Source organism: Arachis ipaensis, chromosome B03, assembly GCF_000816755.2.
Source record: "Arachis ipaensis cultivar K30076 chromosome B03, Araip1.1, whole genome shotgun sequence".
Taxonomy (NCBI): domain Eukaryota; kingdom Viridiplantae; phylum Streptophyta; class Magnoliopsida; order Fabales; family Fabaceae; genus Arachis; species Arachis ipaensis.
The window spans coordinates 128,165,416-128,180,024 of record NC_029787.2 but is presented as its reverse complement, the minus strand read 5'-3'; the positions used below and the strand labels follow the sequence as shown (position 1 = coordinate 128,180,024).

At 31.6% G+C, this 14,609-nt stretch overlaps 1 protein-coding gene and 1 long non-coding RNA gene across 4 annotated transcripts; one reads left to right on the top strand and one right to left on the bottom strand.

Moving 5' to 3' along the window:
* On the bottom strand, window positions 1,616-3,425 carry LOC107633933 (two-component response regulator ARR14-like). The gene is made up of 5 exons (XM_016337519.1): window positions 3,251-3,425; window positions 3,008-3,166; window positions 2,586-2,912; window positions 2,427-2,503; window positions 1,616-2,353 (listed from the first exon to the last, which is right to left on the bottom strand). Exons 1-5 carry the CDS (start codon window positions 3,423-3,425, stop codon window positions 1,616-1,618), a joined length of 1,476 nt encoding a protein of 491 aa, XP_016193005.1.
* LOC107634766 lies at window positions 8,210-11,094 on the top strand. 3 transcript variants are annotated; one of them, XR_002359922.1, is made up of 5 exons: window positions 8,210-8,270; window positions 8,411-8,455; window positions 9,062-9,871; window positions 10,104-10,794; window positions 11,027-11,094. It is a non-coding gene; the product is annotated as an uncharacterized LOC107634766 (long non-coding RNA). The 3 variants fall into 3 exon arrangements; XR_002359921.1 differs by having other exon boundaries at window positions 8,216-8,455; XR_001619047.2 differs by lacking the exons at window positions 8,210-8,270; window positions 8,411-8,455 and having other exon boundaries at window positions 8,509-9,871.

The following is a 14,609-nucleotide window of genomic DNA, read 5'->3' as shown; positions in this document are numbered from 1 at the left end:
ATTATTTGATTTAGTATTTTTTTTTATTTTAAAAAGTTATAATTCTAAAAATTTTAAATTTAATTTAAAATAACTAATTTTTAAATTTTGAAATTGATTTTTTTTAATGTTAAAGAAAAAAGAGTTTAATTTTCATGCACTGACCATGTAAAATATTTTACATAATTGTACAATTACAATCATTCTCTTAGATGATTATTTACGCAGTCAATGTAAAATATTGTTATTTTTGATAATGTGACGTTATGTGATTAGATGTATGTATAAAATGATTTTATACTAATGGTTTTACACTGATAATTTATCAAAATTAAATTTAAGAAAAAAAACATTAAATTTAGATGCAATTATTGTAACTTTGTAAGTATATATTTGAAATTTTTGTAAAAAACATAGCTGAAAAACAGAAGAATTTAATGGATATTTAGTTGCATTGATAGAAATATTAGACTACTAAGAAAGATTGTATAGTATTTTATATTTTAGAGATATGTTAATGGCATGTATTAGGAGTTGAAACATATAAAAGAGATGTAGTTGTTAATAACTTAATAATGAATTTTGTGTTTTCATCTTGTTCTTTTCTATAATTTAAATAAAAAATACTTTTTTTTGTTTATCAAAATAAAACTAAAAATACTTTTTATATTTAAATTTTTTTAAAAAAGCTTATCTAAATATAAAATAGTTTTTTTTTATTAAAAAAACTTTTTTAAAAAATAAAAAATTTAAGTTCTTTCTTTCTTTCCAGAGTTAATCTAAACTAATTTTAATATATAAAGACAGCATATATCCAAACTAACCCTAATATGTGAAGACAACACATATGAAAAAAAGAATAATTGGGGTTGAATCCATTTTCTCAATCAAAATTAAACCTCAAGGTTGATAAGTACTTGTGATTTACCTTGATATAAACCAAAGTTATAATATGTGATTATTATCCATGAAAACTTGTCCTTGATAACCATCAAGTAAGGAATCAATGGATGTTGATAAGTACTTCAGATAGTTGGCATGTTGTAGTAATGGACATTGGTTAACTGCCTCATTTTTTTTACTCAATTTAGTTTATTTTATTAAAAAGAAATTTTTTTTACTAGTACAAAAAATTCAAATCTTAGTAAGTATACATTATAATTTTTAAGATTTATTGTTGTAACTAAAATTTTTCTTTACCTATTTAACATTATATATATTCTGAACTTTCTACAACTATAATGATAAAAAAAATTTAAAGAATTGATGGTTTTTTTTAGAGAACGAAAGACTGTTCAAGAAGAAAAAAAAGTATATTTTTTATGAAATTGACATCTATTGATAATAGTTTGATTACTTTAATAATCAAGAAAAAAGTAATCCCATACAATTTATAAAAATTCAAAGATCACATCTAATAAATTTGATCTTAATTTTTTTAAAATAAAATTCTAAAAATGGTTTTAAAGCATCACCCAAACGTCAAAAGATCTTATCTTAGACGAGATCTATATCAAAAATATTTAAACAATTATTCTCTATTAGATACAAATTATCTAGAACATCTCAATGTACTTGGTTTGATAATGTTTTTTCTTAATTAGCATAAAAGTGCGACATTACTGTTTGTTATTTTTCAAAGAGTATATAGGCCGTCCCAAAAATTGTCGTCAAGGTCCCCGGCTGGAAGCTGCTGATGATTGTGCTGGTGGTGAGTTCTTGAGAAGAATCCTGTTGGAGAAAGGGACGATGATGATGAGGGTGGTGCTGATGATGATGATATATAGCCATCATTCAGAATCTCAGCAATGCTGCCACTTCCGCTGACTGAATTATTATTCATTTGATGATGATAATGATCAAGTGGTGCTGATGATGATGAAGAAAATGTATTGTATTCAACAAGAGGATCACTCCTACAGCCACCACTACCTCCCCTCGTTCCCCCTTGAAAAGCAGCTCCATCACAGGATTGAGGAGCCATCATTGGATAATAATGACTTTGCACCAGTGATTGTTGCTGTTGTTGCTGTTGCATTAGGTTCATAATAATGTAACGACCATAATCATTATTCTGATGATTAAGTGCCATATTACTTCCAACAATGCCATTGTTGTTGATGAGACCAAAGGGATTACTATTAGGGAATTTCAAAGCATGAGGTGCAGCACTAACAGTTGGCACATATTGGTGATGAAGGGGCAGTGTTTGTGGAATTTGAAGTGTTTGTGGAATTTGAGGAATGTTGGTTGCAGCTTGAACCCTCAAAGGTGCACAAAGTTGCTTATTAGCTTCTCTATTAACATTTAGCTTCCCATTAATATTTGTTTGCTTAGTCTCCTCACTCTTCTGCTTAAGATGCATCCGATATTTCTGCAAACCAATAACAACAGATTAATTATGTAACATACACAATGCAAGTTTATTATTTGCATTAGTAACATACCTGCAGATGGCTTGCTACATTTTCCCTTGTCAAGTCAGGGATATCCATCAATTCTAGAATTTTCTTTGGCACAGCTTCTGAAAAATTGAAACTTGCATTCATAAGCAAACACCCATGCACGTGATTAAAAGGAAGAAGAAGAAGAAAGAGTGGTCGTACTATCAATCCCTAGTTGGAGTACAGCATCGACGAACATTTGATGCCTTTCTTGGGTCCAAATAAAACGTGGCTTTTTGTTGGGAGTGTTGGACTGAACATCATGATCATCTCTTTCGGTTGATAAGCTCCTCTTCCTTCTATTCACTGTTCCTTTGCTTTCATCATCATCGTCATAGAAAACTTCTTTCTGGGTTTTCTCCATCACATTCTGCCATATGTTCATCAAATCTTGCTCGCTAAGAGGTTTAACTAAATTATAACAAGCCCCTTTCTTTTTCATACCCTCCATCACTGCAATTGATGACTCATCATCTGTTGCACACATCACTGCAACAACACCAACACCATAATCATGATTAATTAATATCCCTGATCATCAATAATTGATCATTCAAACAAGGTCGGTAGTCAAAGTTACTTACTTACGACAGGAATATTGAATTCTTGGAGAACATGGTCAAGTAATCGAGAACCATCATCCATTATCCCTGGCATATGAACATCACATAGTACCACATCGAAACACCCACTGCTCTCCCGAAGAAGATTCAAAGCATGAGAACCCTCGAAGCATGTGGTCACTGCATTTATTTGTTTATAAAGATTACTTTTTTTTCAGGAAAAATCAAAACTTGAATTGTTTATAAATAAAGAAACCTTGTTACCTTGATAGTTGCATTGAAAAGCCATATCTTGAATAAGTCTTAAGTGTTCAGGATCATGATCAACGACCAGAAGCCTAAGAGCAGTGGTAGTGGAGAATTGATAATCAAGAATAGGCGGAGGCATAGAATTCGCATTCTGATCAGTGAGAGAATGCGGATTGTTGTTGGCGGCCATAGCGGAAAAAAGAGTGAAGAGTAGAGAGTGCAGTGAACAAGTTTGGATTTTAATTAACGGAAAGCAGAGAGAATGGTGATATTGTTGTAACAGATTGGAATGGAAAAGAATAAGAGTGGAAAACTTATAAATTTGAGTTGAAAAAAAGGTGACTGTGAAAGATTGAAGAAATATGGCGAGCAAAGAGAGGAATCACTCACTTTGGATCAAAGCTAGGGCTACCTCACAATCAATGCTACTTCCACCCACCCTTATTAATTCTTTCCAAAATTAACTTGATTGATTTTTAGACTAAATCCTAGCATATCTTTTATAATTAATTATATGATGAATTAAAAAATATTTTAATTGATATAAAAATCTCCTTTTATAAGATATTTCATTATATTATTTTTTAATTAAGAAAGTAGTGAATAAAATTTTAAAATAACTAGATTTAATGTCTTTTACATTTTTAAATCAAATCAAGTAGTTCTTCTTAAATTCGTTAACTTTTTTTTTTTAAAGATTTCAAATTTTATTGTGGAATTACTTGAAAATTAGAAATATTCTTTCCTCTTTGAAAAACATTATTTTTCTTTTGTTAACCGGTAAGTTTCTGTTTCTGTTTTTGTTTATGTTTTCAAAATCAAACATTTAAATTTATTTTTCCCTAACCAAAGCCAAAAATAAATAAATTACAGAAATTAAAAGATATACAAAATTGTCAGTGGAGAATTAAATCTAACAGTCCATGAAAATTGCTTACAAACTATTAGATTATGATTAGTAGCGGGTGACAAAGGGGTATGTTTGCTTAAATGTGCAGTCACAAAGAGTACGTGTCCTCCTTCTTAATTCACCAGAAATAATTTTTTAAAATAAAACAAATTAAAATTTTATAAATTGAAATTTGAGTTGAAGTAAGGTGTTTTTTTTAGAACTTAAATCAAAATTTTTCAGTTTAACTTGGATTAAACTAAAAAAAATAGATGAATGACAAAAGATAAGATGAAAATAACAACCCGATAATCCAATGTTTCGCTCAATATATTGAATTTTAACAACAAAAAGTATTCTAAATTAAAAAAAATGACATTCTTGCAAAATTCAATAAAATTGGAGAAAACTAATGTACTCCTGATAAAGTAGAGAGTGCAGTATTATTTAAGAGTTAATTTATTATCAAAAGTTATCAGGTAAATTAAATTTATTTATTATTATTATTATTATTATTATTATTATTATTATTATTATTATTATGAAAAGAAAAAACAAATTGATACAGACCAAAAAAAATTAATCTCCTCTTTCAAACACCAGAAAAATATTCAGGAACTTGATTGGAACTCCTCTTTTACTCTGTTACTAGCGATGTGATGTCTTCAAACATCTTTATTTCTGGCCGGCGATAAATTTAAACATTCTTGAACCCACTTCTTTTCGTCTCTGCCATAAATGACCTTTCAAGCCGGAAAAATCCCTTCCATGAAAGAGAGAGATGACTGTCTGTCACGCTAAAAGTAAAATTGATTTTGGAGAAGAACCCTGTCTCCATGAAAGCGCTATGACTCCATTAATTTTAAAATACTAATTTACACTTATAGATTATTTGAAATTCTTTGATTGCATTAAAAATTAAAATATTAATTTAATATTAAAATAAAATTAATCTTAAAAAAATTAAAATATCCTTTTAGAATAAATATTTTTTAATTATATTAAAAATTATAAACTTAAACTTAAAAAAAACTAAAATACCCTTGTAACTAATTTTTATAAGAACACAACAAGGTCTGAATGTTACTAAAAATACTAAAGTAATTTTATAATAAATTATTCATATTATTTAATTAGAATAAATGACCATTTGTACTCATGAGAGATGAAAACGCTGACATTTGTACCCATGAAAGCTCGAAATTAATCTTGTACCCATGATAGATGCTGTCCGTGTGACAAAAGTGCCCTGACTTGGATCTGAGCTTGGTTCGTGGGTTTCCGAACCTACGTGGCACTCCCACCCCCCAGGCATATCTGAGCCAACCATTCACCATCATCATCTTCATCTTCTTCACCATCATCTCCATCCATCACTGTCTCTTCCCAGCCACCATAACCTCCATCACCATCACCTCAGCACCGCCACAGCCACCTCCCTTCACCACAACCTCCGGCGACAACCTACACCGCCGCGCCCCTTTCTCTTCTTCTTCCCCTCTTCTCACCTCCGCTGAGCCCAGAAACCACAGCGCCAGCTCCTCCTCTCCACCAAATAGCCGCGACACCCAACCTTCTCCGCAGCGTCCTTACGGCGTTCCAACCCGTCACCACTCCCCTGTCCGAACCCTACCTCCCCCAAAGCTCCCAGCAGCATCAGACAAGCCAAAATTTTCAAACAGCAGCATGAATCAAAACAAACCTAAATCCACTATCCAGCTCAGATTATCTAACAACCTAAGCAACTAACATGCATTTCTAACTAACCAAATTAAGCAAAATGAACTAAAAGCAATACAATGAAAGAAACAGAACTCAACAAATGAAAATGGGAACCTGGGAAGCAAAGAATGAACAGGTGAAGGGAAGATGATGGCTGAATTAGCCGGGGCAGAAGCGGCGGCCTGGTAGTGGCACTGCTTCAATTGCAGCAGCGGATAGTGAACGCAGCCATGAAACAGGGGAAAACGGAGGGGATGGAAGACACAGGGGCTGCACCCTGTTCTGGTCGTTCCATGGGAGAACGGAAAACGGGAGTGGAATCGCGACGGTGCTAGGCTGGTTCGCGATGGAGACGAGATGATAGAGAAGGAAGAAGAAAGGGGGAAAGGGGCTCATCGTCGGTGTCGCTGTGGCTCGTCGACGGCGCGGCGGTTCGGCCAGTGAGAGAGAGGGAGGAGAAGGTGGCCGGTTCGTTGGTGTGGCTGAGGAAGACAGAGAACACGCAAAGGGGAGAAAAGGGAAGAGGGTTGCGGTGGCTCGTAGAGGCCGACGGTGATGGTTGGCGGAGCTAGGGTTCGGACAGGGGAGTGATGATGGGTTGGAACGATATAAGGACGCTGCGGAGAAGGTTGGGTGTCGCGGCTGTTTGGTGGCAGACGAAAGGAGACCCAGGAATGGAGAAGGTGGCCGCTGCCGCTCTGGGCTTTGGTGGAGAGGAGGAGCTGGCGCTGTGGTTTCTGGGCTCAGCAGAGGTGAGAAGAGGAGAAGAAGAAGAGAAAGGGACACGACGGTGTGGGTTGTTGTCGGAGGTTGTGGTGAAGGGAGGTGGCTGTGGCGGTGTTGAGGTGATGGTGATGGAGGTTATGGTGGCTGGGAAGAGACAGTGATGGATGGGGATGATGGTGAAGAAGATGAAGATGATGATGGGAGTGCCACGTAGGTTCGGAAACCCACGAACCAAGCTCAGATCCAAGTCAGGGCACTTTTATCACACGGACAACATCTATCATGGGTACAAGATTAGTTTCGAGCGTTCATGGGTACAAATGTCAGCGTTTTCATCTCTCATGGGTACAAATGATCATTTATTCTATTTATTTATATTAGGAATTAAAAATTTAAAATAATTTTAAAAATATTAAAATACTCTTATATTTAATTTTTAAGATATTAAAATAGTCTTTTAGGATTAATCTTGGAAATAATAAAATACTCATTACCTCATACACCAGATACCATTCCTTGTGTTAGTTCTATTATTTTTATATACTATACATACATTAACATTGGGCATCTGTATCATATTCCTTTACAAAAAAATATATTTAACTATTTTTGTTTGTTTCATTCTTTATATTTATCTTAAATAAAAAAGATATTAAGACATAACTCAATCTTATACACATTTTACACTAAATATAACACAGAATTATGTAATCTTTGTTGTCTTTCAGTTTTTATCTTCCAGTTTTTCTCTTAGAATACAATTTTATTTATATTTAAGAAGATACGTTTAGCTTTAGATAGATAAATAACTAATGAAATTATTATTATTATTATTAGGTTTAATTACTCTACAGGTCCTTATAGTTTCACCGAATTTTCAATTAGGTCTCTATACTTTTTTTCTTTTCAATCGGGTCTCTGTACCTTTTTTTTTTCAATTAAGTCCCTGTTAACGTTTGACATTAAAAAAACGTTAGTGAGCTGTGGAATGACTTATTTACCCCTGTCTTCTCCCTATAAACACTCTCATTGCAATTTTGAGGTTTCTCTTCTTCTCCCATTTTCATTTTCAGTTTTCATATTCTCCAAATTTATGGCTCATAGTCAAGGAACCTCATTCATTCTCTATTCGGAAAGCTGTGTTTCCAGGAGCTCGTACTCGAAGAAAGAAGACACCTGTGTTTCTGTGGAGAGGCAGTAACCGTCCGCCGTTTCTCAGCCGTTTCTGACCATGGTAGGAGGTATGTTACTTGTGGAAAGATACCAAAATGCAACTTTTTTGAGTGGATTGATGATTTTGATTGGATTGAGGTTGATGACGGTGCAAAGAATTGGTGGCCAAAGGAAAAGGAAAGGCGAGTTCACTGTTTTTGTGGTGACACTCTGAGTCTTCAAATTTCAGTGGGCCCAGTTTGGACCCAGTTTTCGGCCCAGAAACACAGACTAGAGCCAGAGGACAAGCAGAGACTCAAGACACATTCTCATTCGCACAGTTTTAGTTTTAGTTTTGGAATCTTAGAGAAAAATTACTACTTCCTCTAGGGTTTCTTCACATTCATAGATTTCTAGTTTTATGCTTTTGATTTGGATATTGAGAAGAGTTACTACCTCCGTGAAAGTTTCTATTATTCTAGTTTTATGTTTTTACCATGGCAATCAATTCTGATCTTTGACTATTTTGGCTGTGCTAAAGTAAAGGTACCGTCCCTATTATCACTTAGCATAAATGTATTTCTGGAGTATTTCTTAGAGGATTATCACTTAGCATTGTTAAGCTATTCTCTAAGCAAGTATGTCAAATATTGAATTCAGTTAATACCACATATCTGATGTTGCAGCTTTCACTTCTCAGACCCAAACACACTTCAGCTTTGTTTTCTCAGGTAAATTCTTTCAATGATGGACTTGTTTTGACTGTTCTTTGATGCCTCCATTTCTATTTCTAAATATTGCTTAGTTGTTCACCATCTGTTTGAGGAAATGCCCAATTGCAAAACACCCTCATCTTGCTGTATGAAACTATCTTTGTGTGCGCTCTCGCATGTGAACTCGATTGTGATGTGCTTTGGTTGTTTGAATGACCTACTTTTTGACCTTCCAAATGTGTTTCAATAGCTTTATCAGACATTATTTATAAATTGGGTGAAATGAAGAATGAACTCTAATGAAAATAGTTCCATTTCTTAAGTTTGAGTTTTCCAAGCTTGGCACCTATAAAAAAATTTACAATCTGTGCTTGATTTTCATTTATCCTACTTTACAATTTTGTCCCCACTGGCAGATTTGTCCTATGTATAATTTGGTCCCTACTTTACAATTTTCCTTTGTTCTTCTACTGTACTCACTGTTGCAAGGAAATTCTGCCTTTCTGGAGTATTTCTTAGAGGATTATCACTTAGCATTGTTAAGTTATTCTCTAAGTAGGTATGTCAAATCTTGAATTCAGCTATTTCATGTTGAGGTTGAATGAAATTGTGTTTCATGTGTAGTATTGTGAAGCCAGCAGAAATCAAAATGATTGACTTTGGATCAGCATGCACATGGAAAACCGCACTATCAGTATCCTAACAAATGAAATTTGTTGTTGAAACTTTTTTCCTCATGGTTTTTCAATTTTTGGTGTTTCCTTCCACTTCACTATCTCTTTTCTTTTGCTACTGCTTCTTGCTGCAGTGTGATAGTGATCCTTCTAAGCGAATACGATTATGGATTGTGCTTTACAAGGATTGAACTTAGTGATCTGCTTAGAGCTCTGTTAGCTGCAATTCTTCTATTCCATATGTCTTACTAATGAATCACCTGCAATTTTTCTATTGGTGATAAAGCCATCAGAAGAAAGACAAATTTTGTTACTGATGATAAAGCTAACCAAGGCAAGCTTGTCTTTACTTAAATCCTCCTGCATATATACGATAGAATAATATTTGGTTTGATTACACTAGCGGTTCCTATATTTTTACTCAATTTTCAAATAAGTCCTACTCTTGATTTTTGTGGTGTTAGCAAGGTAGACTCTGACTAAACTTGTGATTGATTTCTAATGTTTCAAATAACATTATTTTTATCTCTGTTTCTATTTCAGGGTCCAGGCGTACCGTTTTGGAAAGTGTAAAATCCGTTTTTAATAAATTATGTGACAGGATGGAGGCCAAAGAGCTGAGTTTGGTATGGGATTTCTTATTTAAGCTTAGTGATCTGCTTAGAGCTCTGTTAGCTTTATCATTAGTAACCTCAAAATCCCCTTTCTTCTTTGCTTCTTTCTCACTTCTTCTTCTTTTTTCAGATCAAGCTAACTTCAGGTGATTCATTCCTTCCCTTCTGTTCCCTTCCCTTTTCGTTTCTCTATTTCCTTGCTAATTCCAATTTGTTTGGTCCAATTTCCTAAATTCAATCTTCCCCTTCCATGCAACTGGACTGTACTATGATAGTGTTTCTGCCACCTAGGGAATCAGAATGCTTCCCACGCTTTTCTTTCTCCTAGCGTTTCGTCTAATTTTTATTCTAGCTAATCGTTGTTTACGCTTCTTATAGGGTGTAGTAAGGGTTGATCCTCTTGTCTAATAATCACAATAGCGAAAAATGGTATGCTTTCTAGTGTAATATTGCCACAAAGGATATTTATTAAGAGATATTTTGACCTGTTTTTCTAATGCAGCCAGCATGAATGTCTGTTTTCTATATATGTTGCAATGGAAACTATATTTTCCTTTAGGAAGTAATTGAAGCCTAATAATTCTAATATGAAAACATGCACTTGATTTATGTGATGCTATTTTCAGCAAAAATAGTTCTATTGACCGAATCTAATATTATCATCCTTTCAACTCCAACCTTATTTGAGGCATAGAAGTATTTTACTTCTCTGAAATTTCTAAAGTTGAAAATTTTCAGCATTTTGAAGGTAATTCATATTGAGAAGTAGTGAAATAGCAACCTTTGATGCCATCTTCAATTTTAAATAACCCCCTAAGTTGTGTTCCCTTTTTTCCCTGTTTTTCATATCACCATTGAAAGTTGTTCATTTTTTATAACATTATTTTAATTCAGATTTGGAATATCTTAATAAGATTTCATATTTTTCATTATTGCATGTTTGAGTGATGAGAATTGAGAATTTCTTTAAATCACCAATTAGGTTTCATCTACCGCTGTTACTAAATGGAAATGTTGCAGGAAGCTAATGAAAAATCAAAAGCCGTTACAAAAGTATCTGCTATGAAAGGTATATTGCAATGCAAACTCCCCCTATATATTAGTCGAAAGCATTAGAGTCGAATTGGGTCATAATGCTAAGTGAGATTTTTTTTGGCATCAATATTGGCTATGTAAATATTCATGGTTCATATTGCATCAAATTAATAATTTTTAAATATATTGCCTTTTTCATTAGACATTATGCGTGGCTGAAACTTAATACTCTATGATCACTGACGGAAATGCAACATCATTTTCAGCTATCAAGAAGAGGATGGAGAAGGATATTGATGAAGTTGGAAAGATTGCACATGGTGTCAAAACAAAAGTAGAAGCTGTAAACAGAGATGTAATGAGACGAAGATAATGACTTGATGTTTTAGTAGATTTTCGTCCTGAAATTTCAAACATATGAGGAATTTTTATATGGTCTTGTTATTTGCATAACTTAGTATAATTGAACAATACATTGAGTTTATGTTTTGATGAATTATAGTTGATGTATCAACATACTTTGATGTATGGTTGTTACTTATTATTATAGTTGATGTATTAATACACTTTGTTTATGTTTGAAATATATTGACTTGCTTGTTTATAGTACTTTTCTTTTAGTTTGATAATACGATAAATTTGTTTATTTTTTAAAATATTATAAATATTCGAATACAAATTAGATAAAAATTTGTATTTATTAAATTTATATTTATTTTGTATGAAAAGATTTTTTTTGCAATGAAAAATCTAAAAAAAATATTTTACCTTACTGATGAATTTACAGACAGATTTTCTGTCTGTATTCAGAGTTTGGAATGGTTTTTCAAGGTTCCAATTATTGACGGAAAATCTGTTGTCAATTACCGACGAAAAATCCGTCGAAAAATCTGTCTCTAATTACTGACGAAAAATCCGTCGAAAAATCTGTTTCTAGTTACAGACGGAAAATCCATCGGAAAGTTTGATGCTCGGAGAAATGGAGGAGAAAATTTACAGAAGGAAAATCTTTCGGTAACTGGTAAAAATTTGTCGGTAATTTTACCGACGGAAAAAATCTGTCGGTAAATAATTTTCGACGGGGCTTTTACAGAGGGACAAAATCCATCGGTAACCAAGAATCCGTCTGTAATATAGGCCAAATCTGTCTGTATTAAGCAATTTTTTAGTTGTGATCTTCTGTTGTAAATCCAGCATATGGTTGACTATTGGAAATATTGACTGAATGGAGAGTATATAATATTGGTGTTTGGAGAGTATATAATATTGGTGTTTGGGTGATTAAGCTGTTATTTGCTGAATTGATTTCTTCTACTTGATTATTGGTAGTAATGTTGTTCAATATCAAAGAATGAGTTGTTCCAATTTCTTAGCATCCTAAAAAGGACAGTAGAGTTAATTTTATAATACTATCCACATTTCTAGATAAGAGATAAAGTTAAAAGTTTAATTACCCTCCATAGTGATATGAATAGGTGATTGGGAATTTGGAAACTTCGCTTGAGATCTCCAATTGAATTCAGAATTTGAGTTAATAGAAAAAGACTCATTAATTTTTGCTGATTGCCTAATTTTTATGATGTTTCCTTGAGTTGGAAGTGTTCATTGAAAAGTTAAATGCAATTCACCTAAAATTATATTTGAGAAGAATTTTAAAACATCAATTAAAATCTTATTAAGAGGAACAATCATAATTTCTTTGAATATTATCTCTCATATTAAATTGTGTTACCAATTTTCATACGCATATATTTTTAAACTTAAATATAAATTAGCCACTAATTGCAGCATTATATTTCAAAATATTTTTGTTAAATGTAGTTCGGTTTTTTAATCTTTAAAAATTTTAATGGCATTATTAATTGTGTCAGATAGATTATTCATAATTTTAAAAAATCATTTTGATATTACTAAAATATATATACTCAACTAATTAGTTGGCTTAGCCGAAATGATTATTTAATTCGAACAAATTATGATTTTAATATATTGAATACAAAATTTGTATAAAAATATAAATTATTTATTGTTTTTGATAGAGATAGTTAGGATAAATTTCACCATAAAATCAAATACAATGTAAAAATAGTGAAAGTGTATTCATTGGTTAATTTTTTTTATTTTAAATAAATTTTTTTTAAGTAGATATTAGTTGTCACTATTAATTCATTGGTTAAAATTTTTTATTTTAAATAATTTTTTTTAATTAATTATTAGTTGTCACTATTATTTTACTATAAAACAATAATATTTTCATACAGATTATAGAAGATAAAAATGTATAGGATAAAAAGACATTTAATAAATTCATCAAAATATAAAATAAATGTCTAAATTCATCAAAATGTAAAATAAATGTCAAGATTTCGGTACCTGACAATAATAGTTTAAATATAAAAATCTTCGAAAGATACATAATTTTTAAGTTTTAATGTTCAGATATTATAAACTTAAACATCTTAATGCAACATTTGCAATTTATATAGGAAATAAGACATTAATTTTGTATGAACAATAAACAAATTTGTCTTTATTATATTCAAAATTAGTTGTGAGAATTCAATGGAGGAATAAAATTAAGAGTAACAATTATGATTATCTTTTTAAGTTTTATTGTATTTTATAATATTTAATTTAAAAAATATTTATTTCCTGTTAAATTGTGAAAGAAATAAGCAAACAGCATTAAATTGTATTTGTTTACAGTATCTAAAAGCATAAGCTAACTATGAAGGTTGAGTGATTCTGCATTAATAATTTTTTTGGAACAATGATTATTTTAACATATTAAATAGATTTATATGCATTGTCATGTGAATAAGTAGCACATCTTGTTAGAAGCAATGCTAACTTAATCTAAATATTTATAATAATGGCTAACTAAAAAATAAGAGAGAAAGATATCTACAAAGTAGCTGATTTGTTATACTAAGATTGATTTAGTCATTGAGCTATATAGAGAATATGTGTTTATATTAAACGAAGCTATAGATTTTATATTTTTAAGACTCTTAAAAATTGTCTATAACACAATTATACAACAAAAAATTTAAATTTAAATGTAAAAAGTATCATACCTGATTGCATCTTGGTTTTCTGTCGATGGTAAACTGAGTTCTGCATTTTTCTACAGATGACGTATATAGTGTTTTTCTTTTACTTGTCCAATAATAAAGAATATTTTTTTTATGGTAATCGTTGAATGAAAAAAAAGATTGGATAAAATAAATTTTTACATCGAGTGCTACAAAAGAATACATGCATTGAGGTAGTAAAATTGTAAAATATTTATAATGGAAAACATTTGCTAACTAATATTTTTGTGCTCTATGATTTAGTCACCTTTTCTTCTCACATATTATAGCAGATCTAATATTTCTTGTATTTCTTGAGTCTTTCAAATTTATTACATTTAGGTTAGATATAAATAAAATACTGAATAAATGAAATTTACATTGAGATAGTAAGAATGCATGCGGTCACCTGTTGTTTTTCAGTATTTTTTGATAAAAAAATTTACGCAGAGGGAACAGACAAGATTGTTGAATGGTTCATTGTTTTAAGAAGAAGCTTTTTGTGGGGAGCAGAAAGAAATTTCTCCTTTTTTTTTGTTAACACACAATTTGTGAGCACATATTTTTTTTCTTTCTTAATAATGACATATTAATTTGGAATTCCAATAATAATTTTAGAATTGGGACGGCTGGCCTCCAAATTTTGGGACGGTGAGAAAAGAGCTCACACTTAGTTAGTAACATAATTAAATCACTATAAGTTAAATGTTTAAAGATCTTCATTAAATTGTTTGTAAGAAGTAGTATTTTATTTATAACATAGATATGTAGCCTG

Coding starts and splice junctions, on each gene's coding strand:
- LOC107633933 (XM_016337519.1), bottom strand. CDS start 3,425: ATGGCCGCCAACAACAATCCGCATTCTCTCACTGATCAGAATGCGAAT. Junction 2,913..3,007: donor ATTCAATATTCCTGTCGTAA/GTAAGTAACTTT, acceptor GTGTTGTTGCAG/TGATGTGTGCAACAGATGAT. Junction 2,504..2,585: donor ACTCCAACTAGGGATTGATA/GTACGACCACTC, acceptor TCAATTTTTCAG/AAGCTGTGCCAAAGAAAATT.